The 15,446-nt window shown below is 51.2% G+C and overlaps 1 protein-coding gene across 1 annotated transcript; it reads right to left on the bottom strand.

Moving 5' to 3' along the window:
* Positions 1 to 1,537: 1,537 nt before the first annotated feature.
* Positions 1,538 to 9,555, bottom strand: LOC136491782 (uncharacterized). Its single transcript, XM_066488018.1, has 2 exons — positions 9,075 to 9,555; positions 1,538 to 2,664 (listed from the first exon to the last, which is right to left on the bottom strand). The coding sequence occupies exons 1-2, from the start codon at positions 9,553 to 9,555 to the stop codon at positions 1,538 to 1,540; spliced, it is 1,608 nt and encodes a 535-aa protein (XP_066344115.1).
* Between the last annotated feature and the right edge of the window lie 5,891 nt (positions 9,556 to 15,446).

Raw genomic sequence — 15,446 nt, forward strand, 5'->3', positions numbered from 1 at the left:
TCGGTCCGGAAAGAGCCAGATCCGCGACAAGAGAGCAACAAGTCTTCCAAGCGCCCATACACAAGTATGTGCTCGAGATAATAAGTCTGTGACCTGCCTAGAGTCATATGCAACGATCGGTCCTTAACCGACCAGACAGGGAAAAACGGTGTAACCAAGCTATGACCCGCCTCCGCGGCGACACAACTTCTTACACCCACCAATACCCAAACCATATCCCTGCCCGGTCACCATTTTCATATTTTCCAAGTGATAGTAATCCAATAATATATTTCCTATCTCTCGCGAGTGACAGGCAATCACTCGACTTCTACCGGAGTCCTGTAGCATAGCAATCTACACGATCCTGTCATACTAGTAAGACTCATAGGATAAAGATATATATGCAAGTGGTTTCATTCAACTCCTTGAAACTTAATGCACAAATATAATTTAAACTGCAGAAAGTAGGGGTTATGCACCGGGGCTTGCCTGGGAAAAATATAATCAGAAGTTAGCTTTCCATCATGGCGACATGATCTTCAAAAGCACCATTCCTCCAGCCACTCCCGAGGACTCCGTGATCCATCGTCGTCCCTGTCATGATATGCAATGTAATGAAATGCAAGGGTATGATCAACTGACTGAAATCGTAACTCGTATAAATACGCTCTACGTCTCTCAAGTGAACGAGCTAGTTTTAACGACGACCGTACTTAGGCTACATATCCATGTTGTCGCATAAGACGTTATTTCCCAACAATTAGTTTAGTTATATAAACCAATGTTGTTTCTTCATTCCTTCGATTTAACCATTATTCGAAATAGGGTATCGTCAACTATCTAGCAATCAACTATTCTGGAGCTACAAAATTTACGGTGGGCAGCTAATATTGCTAGGAACCTACTGTAAAGATTTTAGATCCAATACTATTACCGATTTATCACGGAAGTTCCTACAAGTTTATATTTTGCAATATTAAGTATCCAAATTTAATTATATAGCTTCCAAGAATATTATCGAACGATGTGAACAAAATGTAATAATAGGTAGATCCTAATTTAAGAGACTCAACAAAACTGGTTTCATAATTTTTGGATAACTACACAATTGTATATTGATTTTATAGTTTTTATCCTCGAACTAAATTAGCTACTTGTTTGAGAAATTAAAGGCCAGGGCCATCAACCGGCCCAGCGAACTGCGCCAGCGCTGGCGGCCCACGCGGGCGCGAGTGGCCCAGGCAGGGCAGGGCGCGCATGGCCCAGGCGCAAGGTCAGCAGCAGGCCGGCCCAGCGAGAGGCAGGCTGCTGCCCAGTGAACCGGCCCGGCGCTACGGCAGGCTGGCCTAGCACAGGAGGACCAAGCTGGCCCAGCGGCACGTAGTCAACGGCAGGCCAGCCCAGCGAGCCGGCCCACACGGTTAGGGCATGGTGGCGACGGCAAAATTTCGAAATGACCCCTACGCTTTTCTCTATTCAAACTTAGGTCCAAAGTACTATTCAAATGAGTGAGGTATTTCGCAATAATAACCCCATATAACTTTTTGTCTTGGATTCATACCCCTTCCTCACCTTCCTTCCAAAATCCAGAAGCGAAACGCAGGGAGCAGAGGAGCGCCGGGACGGACGCGGCCGTCCCAAAATCCGACCACCGGCACAGCGTGGCTCTCGGCGGGTGCTGCGGAGAGGGCGAGCCAGAAGTGGAGCAAGGAGCTGCGCGGCACAGCGCACGGACGGCCGGCTGGCAGGGCGGCACGGGCACGTGGGCACGGAAGCTCGCGCGCGTGGACAGCGGCGCCGCCATGGCCGCCGTGGTCCAACGCTGCGGTCCGGCCGGGCATGCCGAGGGCTTGGCAAAGCCAACAGAGGGAGAGCACCGGCGCTGGAAGCTCTGGCGACCACAGACCAGACACGGCGAGGACGGGAACGCGGGCGCACTGACGCGGCGCGTCGGCCCAGCGGTGGCGCGGCCACGACGGGCTCGGGCACAGCGGGGCTGCGCGGAGGAAAGCGGCGCAGACACGGTGGGGATGTCAACAGGGTGGTGTGGCATGCTCGCGCGTGCCCAAGGAGAGAGGCGCGGGCCGAGGCGGCGTCGCTCTGCGATGCTGGCTGGCCATGGCGGCGCTTCGGTACAGTCGAGCACGGTCTTGCCGAGAGGTAGCCGGACCAGCACGGAAGGAAGAAGGAGAGGTGACTGCGGGGGCGTAGGCTGTCGCGCTGGGAGGGCAGCGTGGACCGGGGTGCAGAGCGTGGCCTCGGCGGCGCTCGGTGGCATGGCGAGGACAGGGGACGCAGCACCGGCCACGGGCAGCAGGCGCGGCAGAGAGCAGAGGGAGCGGCCGAGCTTGGCTCGCAGCACCCACGGCGGCAAGCCTGCTCGCGCGCGGAGGCGACGGTGGGGCACGGATGCGAGGTACCGAGCGGGCTCGGCACGGGGTTCAGCGGACGAGTGGCTCGGGGAGGCGGAGAGGGAAGGAGAGGAAGGGCGTGCGGTTGCTTGCGCGAGGCAGCCGAGCGCGGAGGCTGGCGAGGCAGCGGGGAGGTGCTTCGCGGTAAAGAAAAAGAAGGGGACAGAGGCAGACAAGTGCACGAGGGCAGGGCGTGGAATGCCAGGACTTGCCCAGCGTGAAACCGTGGTGGCGATGGCGATGAGACAGCTCGGCCTTGGCAGAACGTGGACTGCGGCAAAGAAACAGTAGCCATGTATCCGACAACGGAGGCAGGCAGGGCTTGGCGCGATGCACATAGAAATGGAGTGGTCAACCCGAGCAGTCCCTCCGACGTTGGCTAGCGGGGACAAGCGAGGCAGGGGCATCCATCGCCATTGATACCGGGCCCCAGGGCCAAGCGGCCGGAACAGTGACCAACACGATTTTTAAAACATCGACCAAAGCCAAACAAGTAAGACAACTTATTATATGTTTCCGATTAGGATCTCATTAGCATGTTTTCACCTAACATGAACTCACCTACAATGTTCGTTTAGTTTTTCTTAACCGCAAAAGTGACTCATGTAAGGTTTGTTTTATCATTGCATGTGAGTTTAAAATTTAAAATCCATGGAACTCGTGTTGATAATTTCTCTTAAGCCTAGATCGAGGTGCTAAGTAAACTCGTAACACCAGAGGTGTTACAACCAACCCCCCTTAAAAAAGAATCTCGTCCCGAGATTCGAAACTGGAAGTAGAAAAGAGGAAACGCGATTACATTCCGTAGATCAGGGACTACACGAAAGATTACACGACTTCGAATACTAAGCCACACGGAGATCTTGGGATACATGGTTAAGAGCAACTTGATACACCCAAGACCTACTCCCAAAGTCGGGATAGACGAGGACAATGGAGAAACAACAAGATAATGATTATCCAAAACATGGCGTAGCACCAACAAATCCAGAAACAGTCGACTGAGAAGTAAAACATCGTGAACCCTAAGATTGACTACCCAAAAGGGAACTTGAACTTCTTCGACGAACCGGATCCTTCCTTCTTCTTCGATCACACCATCACCACAGACAGACGAACATAGCTTCACAACATCGACTGGATTTCGTAGTTCTGCTCCAAAGGTGAGGGGAAATGGGGATGAAGGAGAAAAGCAAGGACCAAGGGTATTTATAGAGGCGAACGAGGAGGGGAAAACAACACACCGGAGTGGAGATAAGATTGGACATGTTGCGCTCCCTGCGTGAGCGACGGAGGGGGAAATAAAGGAGAAGAGAGGAGGTCCGCACGATGAGGCAGGCGTGCGGGCGGTCGTGTCACCAAAAGAAGAAGGAAAAGAAAGGGAAATGGGGGGGGGTCCGGTACGGGGACGAGGCGCGAGAGTCGGGAGCCGACCGGATGCTGGAAAAGGAGCAACGCACAGTGCACAAAGACGGTGTGCACCGCACGATGCTGCGGTCACGCGAAAACGGGACGATAATGGACCCGACATCGACGGCGTTCGCAGGGCACGCAGCGAAATAACCCGGCATGCGTAGCACGGTCAACTAAGCACAGGGCTTGGGACAAAACGTCCACTCTGACTTTTGCAACTACTCCCGACTATCCACTGCTGACCTTCCTCGACCACATCCGTCTTTTCTGTAAACCCAGATCATGTCATACTTCCTTTCTCCAAACCATCTCCTTTTTACCTTGAAAGACACTTTTGCATTCCCATTATGGATTTCCCGTTTGAACACCCGAACATTTTCAAGGAGAAAATTTTAAAACAAAACAGTACGGCGGTGTAACTTGGTAAAGGTACTTGGTTAACAACCTCGATACCAGCGCGTGCCGAGCAGCGTCACATGTGGCAGCTGTTCCACATGGAGCCCTCGGTTTCGTCGCGGCACCATAAGCTTTTAACCAGGCAACTTTTACCAACTTACACGCCCAGAAGGCAGTGGGGTCATAGACCACAGAGTAAGGGGTATCGCAAGGGAAAAATTCAACAACAAAGGTTTCCCTCCACAATAAGGGACAAGGAATTTAAATCCAACGACGGATTTGGTTTAAAAAGATTCAAGTGTTCTGTTGGGACATCCACAATTAGTCACTACAGTGTCCAATAACATCCAATCATGGCTGATCTGCTTGGCATCTGAATGTCAACTTCTCTTGTAACTCACTTATCATCGCCCTTGAAAACTTAGAGCAAGCCTAACAAGACTTTAAAGTAAATGAACGCAATAAACACAGCGAAATAATTAAAATGCATGTTCCAACGATCTTACACGGGTACAACGTACAGGCATTTAGGCTCCTGTTCCCGACACAGCATTCACCTACGATCGGACGATCTCAACAACTACGGACGACAACAACGGCAAGAGAAAAATACAGTGGGACAGCAACGAAAAACACTACTACTACGGGCACAACGTCCCAAGGCAACTACTCTACATCTTCTTGTGACAATGGCTGAGTGAGAGGAATCAAGGGCTCTGCTTCTAACACTTCCGACGGTGGAGGTGCTGGCGGTTCTGCATCACCGGTTCTTCTTCTCTCTGGCGGGTGGAGAGGGATCCCTTCCAAGATTGGGGCATTCTGCCTTCCATCAACCAGCGACCTCCGCCTGGCCCTAGTGAACAGATAGGCCTCACCCAGCTGATGGACATGCCGATCTTCAGCCTCCTTCAGAGATTCCTCCATGGTAGCCTCTCGGCTCTCAGCAGCTGCAGCGCTGGCATGCGCTTCGGCGAGCTGCACCTGGAGCATCCGGTTGAAGACCTCGGCTTCCTCGGCGCGCCGAAGGCACGCCCTCAGCTCCAAGGCTTGACGGTCGTACTGCTCATCTAGAGCGAGCAGGTACGTGGTCAAGTGCACCACGGTGGGACTGTCCTCTTGCACATCTCGCCCTTGCAAAGCCTCCATGCGAGCCCTCCATGCCCGCCGGTTCCTATCCAAAGGTGGAAAGAACCGCATGGGGGTATGGGCAATGGGCTCCTCATAGATCTGGCAGAGGTACCGTAAGGCTTTGCGGGCCACAACCTGGTAGGTGTCGATGAAGCTAAACCCGGTTGCGGTCACACTCCAGGCTTCGGTGAGGTTAGGGAACTCTTCACTCTTCCCGACGTAGACTGTAACCTCACACCGCTCGGTGCCATGCTCCTCATACTCACGGCCCTCGTACTCGGGGCGATCATTAACTCCGAGCTTTTGCAGGGTGGCATGCAGGATTTTGGGAAACCCCTCAACATTCAGGCAGTAGGTGCTAACCCAGGCTCCTGCCATCTCTGGCGGTGGTTGCAAGGAAGGCTGAGTGAAAAGCTGGCTCAAAGGAGAAGCTAAGCGAGCTAAAATGCGCTGAGTGGTGGTACCAATGGCTAAGCCAGGCTCTACTTATAAAGGCGGAGCGTTCAGTGGTCCTGGCGCGGTTCACCAGGGTTCCCGCGCGATATCACTACGGCGGATCGACCAAATTCCACGAGTTCGAGGCGAGCGACGTGCGATGTCATTACTGACTAGTACGGCTGTAGGGTAAGGGTCCGACAAGAGCGTAGAAAGGGGTATGGGGAGACGTGGGTCACGACCGGCGTGAACCACGGGCGAACGCGAAACACGAAGCCACAGTTCAGACCTAACTCTAGAACAGGACGAGTTAGTCGTGCACAATACGACCTGCGTGACACCTATGGATGGCGTATCTGCAAGTAATACGAGTACTACAATGTATAGGCAAGATATGCATGAATGCACATCCGATACGTCCTTTCACTGTTGCCACATATAGGGCAACCGTTCTCAGAATTTTGACACATCGTTCTCTCCCTGTAACTAGTCAATACTATCGAACTATGCTTGAGTCAGTGTACCTGCAGAAAACTTGATCAAGCCTATCTAAGTCAGCAGAGTGCCATCTATCCTGGATACATAACCATAGTAATAGGGCTACGTATATAACTTCGCATGCAACGTCCTAACTTTTTACAACAATGGGTTGTAAATTTTTAGTTTAGAATAGGTTTTCGAAGCTTTATTTCCTCATTTAGGCTCTGATACCACCTGTGGCAGAACCGCCTAATCTAATGCCTCACAAGAGTGCTTGTCTTCCATTAGACACTAAGCACTCGAGGGAGAACACTAAATTACTCGGTTCCGTCGGACACACCCCAGGGGAGAACCCAAAAATCCACATTTTTGCCACCAGAATCACAAATGAGAGAATAAAGATTACATCATTCGTAACCATTTCTTACATCACTTTTAATACAACATCAGAGTATAATATTTATTAATATAACAGCGGAATGAAATCATGTTATCAGAGTTATAAATAATTTAATTGAACAGCGGAATAGAAACATATGAACAGAGTTACAGCGGAAATAAACATCTATTAATGACATGGTGAAGTATTGATATATATAGACTACGGCAATAGATTATGAAACTTTCATTTATAAAAGTATTTGGTGAGAGTTATAAATAACAACTACGATCGCAGCGTAAAGGAAATCCTCTCTGAGCCCACCAGGAGGGATCCACACACAAAGGTCAGCTCAAGCGTCCACCTGTCACCTGCAACAGGGGGGAGTAAAACCCTGAGTACTCAATTGTACTCAGCAAGACTTACCCGATAGGAGAAAAGAAAAGACTCCAAGGATATGCAAGGCTATCAGGTTTGTGGGTTGCATTTGCAGAAAGCATTATTAAGCGTGCGTCCTTATATTCGATTTTTATTAATAGCCGCATTGGTTCATTAACTAACCATTCTATGTAAGCACCTGTGCTACTTTCAAGCAAGTGGTAAGCAATCAGATTTCCTTTGTCCATCTTCCATCTTTCATCTTTCAGTTCTTACTACGATGCTAAACCGTAGACAAGCCGTACCGGATAGTCCGGCGATTCGCGAATCAATGCCCCCAGCTGGGTACCCCGAAAACACACGCCCCGCTTGTACCCCGGGCACAAGCAGGACCAACCCATCACTCTCCTGTCCCAGGTGTCCAGGTCCCCGTCCAAACTGGGACTCCAAGCCCCCGCCCCTGAGTCCCGGACTCAGCGCGGTGCAAGGACCTCCTCCACCAAAACAAACCCAGACAGTCGGTCCGGAAAGAGCCAGATCCGCGACAAGAGAGCAACAAGTCTTCCAAGCGCCCATACACAAGTATGTGCTCGAGATAATAAGTCTGTGACCTGCCTAGAGTCATATGCAACGATCGGTCCTTAACCGACCAGACAGGGAAAAACGGTGTAACCAAGCTATGACCCGCCTCCGCGGCGACACAACTTCTTACACCCACCAATACCCAAACCATATCCCTGCCCGGTCACCATTTTCATATTTTCCAAGTGATAGTAATCCAATAATATATTTCCTATCTCTCGCGAGTGACAGGCAATCACTCGACTTCTACCGGAGTCCTGTAGCATAGCAATCTACACGATCCTGTCATACTAGTAAGACTCATAGGATAAAGATATATATGCAAGTGGTTTCATTCAACTCCTTGAAACTTAATGCACAAATATAATTTAAACTGCAGAAAGTAGGGGTTATGCACCGGGGCTTGCCTAGGAAAAATATAATCAGAAGTTAGCTTTCCATCATGGCGACATGATCTTCAAAAGCACCATTCCTCCAGCCACTCCCGAGGACTCCGTGATCCATCGTCGTCCCTGTCATGATATGCAATGTAATGAAATGCAAGGGTATGATCAACTGACTGAAATCGTAACTCGTATAAATACGCTCTACGTCTCTCAAGTGAACGAGCTAGTTTTAACGACGACCGTACTTAGGCTACATATCCATGTTGTCGCATAAGACGTTATTTCCCAACAATTAGTTTAGTTATATAAACCAATGTTGTTTCTTCATTCCTTCGATTTAACCATTATTCGAAATAGGGTATCGTCAACTATCTAGCAATCAACTATTCTGGAGCTACAAAATTTACGGTGGGCAGCTAATATTGCTAGGAACCTACTATAAAGATTTCAGATCCAATACTATTACCGATTTATCACGGAAGTTCCTACAAGTTTATATTTTGCAATATTAAGTATCCAAATTTAATTATATAGCTTCCAAGAATATTATCGAACGATGTGAACAAAATGTAATAATAGGTAGATCCTAATTTAAGAGACTCAACAAAACTGGTTTCATAATTTTTGGATAACTACACAATTGTATATTGATTTTACAGTTTTTATCCTCGAACTAAATTAGCTACTTGTTTGAGAAATTAAAGGCCAGGGCCATCAACCGGCCCAGCGAACTGCGCCAGCGCTGGCGGCCCACGCGGGCGCGAGTGGCCCAGGCAGGGCAGGGCGTGCGTGGCCCAGGCGCAAGGTCAGCAGCAGGCCGGCCCAGCGAGAGGCAGGCTGCTGCCCAGTGAACCGGCCCGGCGCTACGGCAGGCTGGCCTAGCACAGGAGGACCAAGCCGGCCCAGCGGCACGTAGTCAACGGCAGGCCAGCCCAGCGAGCCGGCCCACACGGTTAGGGCATGGTGGCGACGGCAAAATTTCGAAATGACCCCTACGCTTTTCTCTATTCAAACTTAGGTCCAAAGTACTATTCAAATGAGTGAGGTATTTCGCAATAATAACCCCGTATAACTTTTTGTCTTGGATTCATACCCCTTCCTCACCTTCCTTCCAAAATCCAGAAGCGAAACGCAGGGAGCAGAGGAGCGCCGGGACGGACGCGGCCGTCCCAAAATCCGACCACCGGCACAGCGTGGCTCTCGGCGGGTGCTGCGGAGAGGGCGAGCCAGAAGTGGAGCAAGGAGCTACGCGGCACAGCGCACGGACGGCCGGCTGGCAGGGCGGCACGGGCACGTGGGCACGGAAGCTCGCGCGCGTGGACAGCGGCGCCGCCATGGCCGTCGTGGTCCAACGCTGCGGTCCGGCCGGGCACGCCGAGGGCTTGGCAAAGCCAACAGAGGGAGAGCACCGGCGCTGGAAGCTCTGGCGACCACAGACCAGACACGGCGAGGACGGGAACGCGGGCGCACTGACGCGGCGCGTCGGCCCGGCGGTGGCGCGGCCACGACGGGCTCGGGCACAGCGGGGCTGCGCGGAGGAAAGCGGCGCAGACACGGTGGGGATGTCAACAGGGTGGTGTGGCATGCTCGCGCGCGCCCAAGGAGAGAGGCGCGGGCCGAGGCGGCGTCGCTCTGCGATGCTGGCTGGCCATGGCGGCGCTTCGGTACAGTCGAGCACGGTCTTGCCGAGAGGTAGCCAGACCAGCACGGAAGGAAGAAGGAGAGGTGACTGCAGGGGCGTAGGCTGTCGCGCTGGGAGGGCAGCGTGGACCGGGGTGCAGAGCGTGGCCTCGGCGGCGCTCGGTGGAATGGCGAGGACAGGGGACGCAGCACCGGCCACGGGCAGCAGGCGCGGCAGAGAGCAGAGGGAGCGGCCGAGCTTGGCTCGCAGCACCCACGGCGGCAAGCCTGCTCGCGCGCGGAGGCGACGGTGGGGCACGGATGCGAGGTACCGAGCGGGCTCGGCACGGGGTTCAGCGGACGAGTGGCTCGGGGAGGCGGAGAGGGAAGGAGAGGAAGGGCGTGCGGTTGCTTGCGCGAGGCAGCCGAGCGCGGAGGCTGGCGAGGCAGCGGGGAGGTGCTTCGCGGTAAAGAAAAAGAAGGGGACAGAGGCAGACAAGTGCACGAGGGCAGGGCGTGGAATGCCAGGACTTGCCCAGCGTGAAACCGTGGTGGCGATGGCGATGAGACGGCTCGGCCTTGGCAGAACGTGGACTGCGGCAAAGAAACAGTAGCCATGTATCCGACAACGGAGGCAGGCAGGGCTTGGCGCGATGCACATAGAAATGGAGTGGTCAACCCGAGCAGTCCCTCCGACGTTGGCTAGCGGGGACAAGCGAGGCAGGGGCATCCATCGCCATTGATACCGGGCCCCAGGGCCAAGCGGCCGGAACAGTGACCAACACGATTTTTAAAACATCGACCAAAGCCAAACAAGTAAGACAACTTATTATATGTTTCCGATTAGGATCTCATTAGCATGTTTTCACCTAACATGAACTCACCTACAATGTTCGTTTAGTTTTTCTTAACCGCAAAAGTGACTCATGTAAGGTTTGTTTTATCATTGCATGTGAGTTTAAAATTTAAAATCCATGGAACTCGTGTTGATAATTTCTCTTAAGCCTAGATCGAGGTGCTAAGTAAACTCGTAACACCAGAGGTGTTACAGGAGTCCCCGGCATAGGCGGCGAGGTCCGAGCACCGAGGAGTCCCCGGTGTAGGCGGCGATGTCCGAGCACCGAGGAGTCCTTGGCGTAGGCGGTGAGGTCCGAGCACCGAGGAGTGTCTGGCATAGGCGGCGAGGTCTGAGCACCGACGTAGCTGACGACGTCCGTGCGGTGAAGTGTGCCCACTTAGTCCTCGAGCACGAATAATCCGAGGGCCGAGGAGTAACCGACGTAGCTAGCGATGAAGCACGAGCGGCGAACAGTCCGATCAACTGATCGGTGACGGAGTCCATGAACCAAGCGGTCCGACTAGTTGATCGGTGGAGAAGTCCAAGCACCAGGTGGTCCGATCACCTGGACAATGATCCTGCAATACAAACATGTAGAACAGGTAGTACATAATGTAAAAATAAATAAACTACGGAGAAAAATCAGCAATGGTGATGAAACGACATATGCAGTTCAGAGATCAGTTGGCATGAAAATATATTTATGTTTAATATAAACCGCCCGAATAGTTAGTGTGTAGCTGAGTCTCCAGCCCTAGCTAGCCCATAGTCCATAACATCGAGCGTGGAGCCTGTGCACGTGCAGGAGGAACAGGCGTGATCAAGGAGCCGCTGCCGATCACCCATAACACAGAGCGCGGAGCCCGTAGCACATGTAGGGAGAAGCCGGAGACAGGGCCATCTCTGGAGGCGTCCGAGCATCAACAGGACTGTTCGGGGGTTCAGAAAATCGTTTGGAGAGCAAACATGGAGAAAACAGTTCAGAAAAACATTATGACAATATACGGAGATTGGAGAATATTTAGAAGAATATTAAAACATGACTTAGCTTTAGACAGAGTGTCTGGTCAGTGGCGTATAGCGTTATCTGGTCGGTGACGCAGGCAACTTGCTTGCAGCTCGGCGGCGACGAGGGATGTCGGTGAGGGCCGCCGAGTAATGACGACGAGACAACGGCGAGGGCCATCGGCGAAGGATGTCGGCGAGGACCGCCGAGAGGTGACGACAAGTCAATGGTGAGAGACATTAACGAAGGATGTCGGCGAAGGCCGTCGAGCGGTGACGACGAGTCGACGGCGAGGGATGTCGGCAAAAGATGTTGGCGAAGGCCACTGAGGGTAGCGGCGGCGAGTCATCGACGAGGGCAGCGGTGGCGAGTCATCAACGAGGGCAGCAGCAGTGAGTCATCGACGAGGGCTGATGAGGGCAGCGACGGCGAGTTGTTGGTGAAGACAACCTCGAAGGTGGTTCCGAGATTGGATCTGCTGTCGTAGGGGCTGGTGTAGCAGTGATGAATCGTCGTCGTGGACTGGCTTGTATCTCCACGTGATTGATGACGAGAACGCGCTATTGATTTGAGGTCCATCTGGCTCATCATGGATCAAGCGCACACCCCTACCTGGCGCGCCAACTGTCGATAGAATATGCTTGGTAGTCCACCGAGGGGTATCCCACGATGGTAGATTTGTCGGTGGGGATGCGCGTGATCAGGAACCGGATGGTGACACAAAGCGCAAAGACAGTGATTTAGACAGGTTCGGGCCGTCTGATCGATGTAATACCCTACGTCCTATGTCTTTGGTGTATTGTATTGAATACATGATGTCGAGTAGAGGACCCCTGCCTCTCCTTATATACTCTAGAGGGGTAGGGTTACACGTAAAGTATCCTATTTGGTACTATACAATGTCTTGTGGTGCACGCCGAGCAGCGCCGTGCACACCTTGATCTTGTGGGCCGGGCCACCTCCGACGGTGCGGCCCATGTCTTAGGGGCCATACCCCCACAGTAATTTGAGAGTCAAATTTTGTGACCTATCCCACTCCACATACAAAGGATCACAAAGTTTGACCCTCCCTTGTGCTACTAATGTCTTCCTTTTTGGTGTTTGATTCCAAAGGGGGAGAATTTATAGGACCAAAAGCAAGCTCGATAGTAATAATTTATAAGTGGTAATGGTCCGAGAAATGGGGGATAGTGGATTATGGAGTTAGGGGGAGGCTTAAATCCATAATGCCATATGGGGACATTTGCAAGGGCAAGATAAGTTTCCAAAGATGTTTACATGTGGTATCTCTTAGCATCATATAACCTTGCCCTTTTGCATTGCATCCTAGCAAGTAAATTGTTTTTAAATTCCAAAAATTTTATTATTGGCTTGCTTTGGTCGTGTTGTCATCAATCACCAAAAAGGGGGAGATTGTAAGGAAAATGGACCCTAGGCCCATTTACTTTGGATTTTGTTGTTTGATGACCAACACAACCAAATTGGACTAATGAATTTGCAAGTAATTGTTTTGTAGTTCAATAAGGGTGCAAACTTGACTTGGACGAAGGTGACATGATGATCCGATGATCAACACCTTAAGCAATACCCTAGAAACACAAGAGAGGATACAAGATATCAAGCAAAGTCCAAGCACAAAGATAGGAACCAAGCTGAATGCAAGCTCATGAAGAAACGAGCTCCATAGAGGTGACTGGACGCGGCCCTATGAGGACTGAACGCGTTCAATCTGTTGCTCGGGAACAGCAGGCGCCAGCAGCAGTGACCGAACACTGAGCAAGGCAGTGACCGAACGCATGGACTCCACTATTCATCATCAACGGCAACGTTCTCAGCATGACCGGACGTGACGGTAGGACGACCAGACACACCAAGAAGTAGCGTCCGATTATGTCCAAAAAGGTTCTAGAGCGGCGCCAGCGTGACCGGACGCGTTTGATCGAGTGAGACCAGACTCGGCCTTGAGTCTAATCAACGCGCGTGCTCCAACAGTCGACCGAACCAGACGCGTCCCATCACTAGTAGAAAGTTGGGTCTCAGGTCCAATGGCTAGTTCTCACTTGTGGGGCTATAAATAGACCGCCAACTAGCCATTTGACATGTGGAGAGTTGAGGAAACATACCAAGGGTGTTGATACACCATTTTAGTGATCACCACTTGCATAGTGCTTAGTGATTCATTAGGTGATTAGCGTAGGTGCTTTACGAAGTGCTTAGGTTGATTAGACCACCGCTTATGCGCTTGCTCTATGTTTAGGCCTAGTGTTTAGTGAGGTTTGCACACCTCTTACCACTCGGTGCTTGCGCGTAGCATTGTTGTACATCAAAGGGGCTTGTAGTCCTATGAGATCACACCAATCGCGTTTGTGGTTTGGCTGCCACCGTGTACTAAAGGAAACAAGGCCCGTGGCAGTTTGGCCGGAAGCTTGATAGTGAAGACGGCAGGGAGCGGTCTAGGAGAGGCTTGCTGGAAGGCACATCGGAGACCCACTTGCACGTGGGGAAGGCCCAGGGCTATCCATAGAGTTACCCAACTAGGAGCTTGGCCCTTGCAAGGGATTCTTTGCGAGGGGCTCCAACGAGGACTACGGGGCAGCTTGCGCACTTCTCGATACCTCAGTAAAAATACCGAAGTCATCGACGAGAGTTTGTATATCTCTACCTTACTCTTTAGCTTCTGCATTTACATTGCAATCTTGGTTTGTGCTTTACTTTCCTAGCTTAGTGATAGGCTAGTTGATAGGTTTGGAACCTAGGTTGCATAACTCCTTTTTGCGGTAGAGATAGCAACACAATAGCTAAATCGTAGTTGCACATCTAGATAGTTTATCTTTTGCATAGGTTTTTGCTAAGGATAGAAAAAGAGGCCATAGTTTAGAGTTAAAGTTTTAAGTTGCCTAATTCACCCACCTCCTCTTAGGCGTCATGGTCCCTTATACTATGCCCTCCCCAGCAATGGCACCATAAATGCTTGTTAACATTTCTTAGCGCAATCACCAAGTGTGGAGGTTTTAAGTCCATTCTCGGCAATGGCGCTAGAAATGTCTATTGGTATTTCTTAGCACCATCACTAAGATTGAGTTAACCTTAGCGATGCCACCAAGAAACACCAACTATGATAGTTCTTAATGATTACAGAAAATACCCACAAGCGCATGGATCTATCATTGTAGCATTTCACCCAAAAGTATTCAGTGTATTGTTATTTATATGTTTCCAACGGAGGGCAAGATATGAGAGTCTAGCATGAGCATGAACAAGATTACATACTTGCATAGTGGACCATAGTGCATGATAGGGGTAAAAACAATATATCAAGGATAGCGGACACACATCTGAGCCAACCTCAAGGATAAAAGGAAAATAAAGAATAAAAGAATGTTCCTACATGGAGCCAACATGTTCAAATATAGCCATGCAAAGAACAGTTAATGATCATACTAGTTATATGACTAGAGTTAGAACTAAGTGTAAGATGAACGGGGAGATCTCCGAGCACTGGTCTGCCAGCAAGCGCAAGAGACTATAAGACTCCTACACAATACACGAACATGGGGGATTACAAAGGATAGATAGGGCTATCACCACCTGCCACCAACCCCTCAACCATGGGGCACCGTCATATTCGAAGGTTCTTGTGTACCCGAGCACCACGCCCATATACAAGGAAACTACCCATATCCCCTTAGGACTCCGACCCAATGGATCGACAAGCAAAAGAATATGGGCAAACCCAAAGGAACGAGGAACCATCACCTCAACCCTAGCTATACTTTGCCACGTGCTCCACAAGATGCTCTAAAGGGCGACGCGTGCCCTATGTGTGGTGGCCATGCACGCATGGGCACCCCACCTTTAGTGTCACGTGGTTGTGCCCCTGCCTCCCTCGCGCGTGAAGTGGAGACACCGAGCTCCACAGCGCCTTTGTGCTCGCCCTCTCCCTCTCTGTGTTGTCTCGCTCCCCTTCCTGCTCACGAGCGCGCACAGCCATGGTCGTTGGGCCGAGCTCCAT

The sequence above is a fragment of the Miscanthus floridulus genome, chromosome 11, assembly GCF_019320115.1.
Source record: "Miscanthus floridulus cultivar M001 chromosome 11, ASM1932011v1, whole genome shotgun sequence".
In the NCBI taxonomy this organism is placed as follows: domain Eukaryota; kingdom Viridiplantae; phylum Streptophyta; class Magnoliopsida; order Poales; family Poaceae; genus Miscanthus; species Miscanthus floridulus.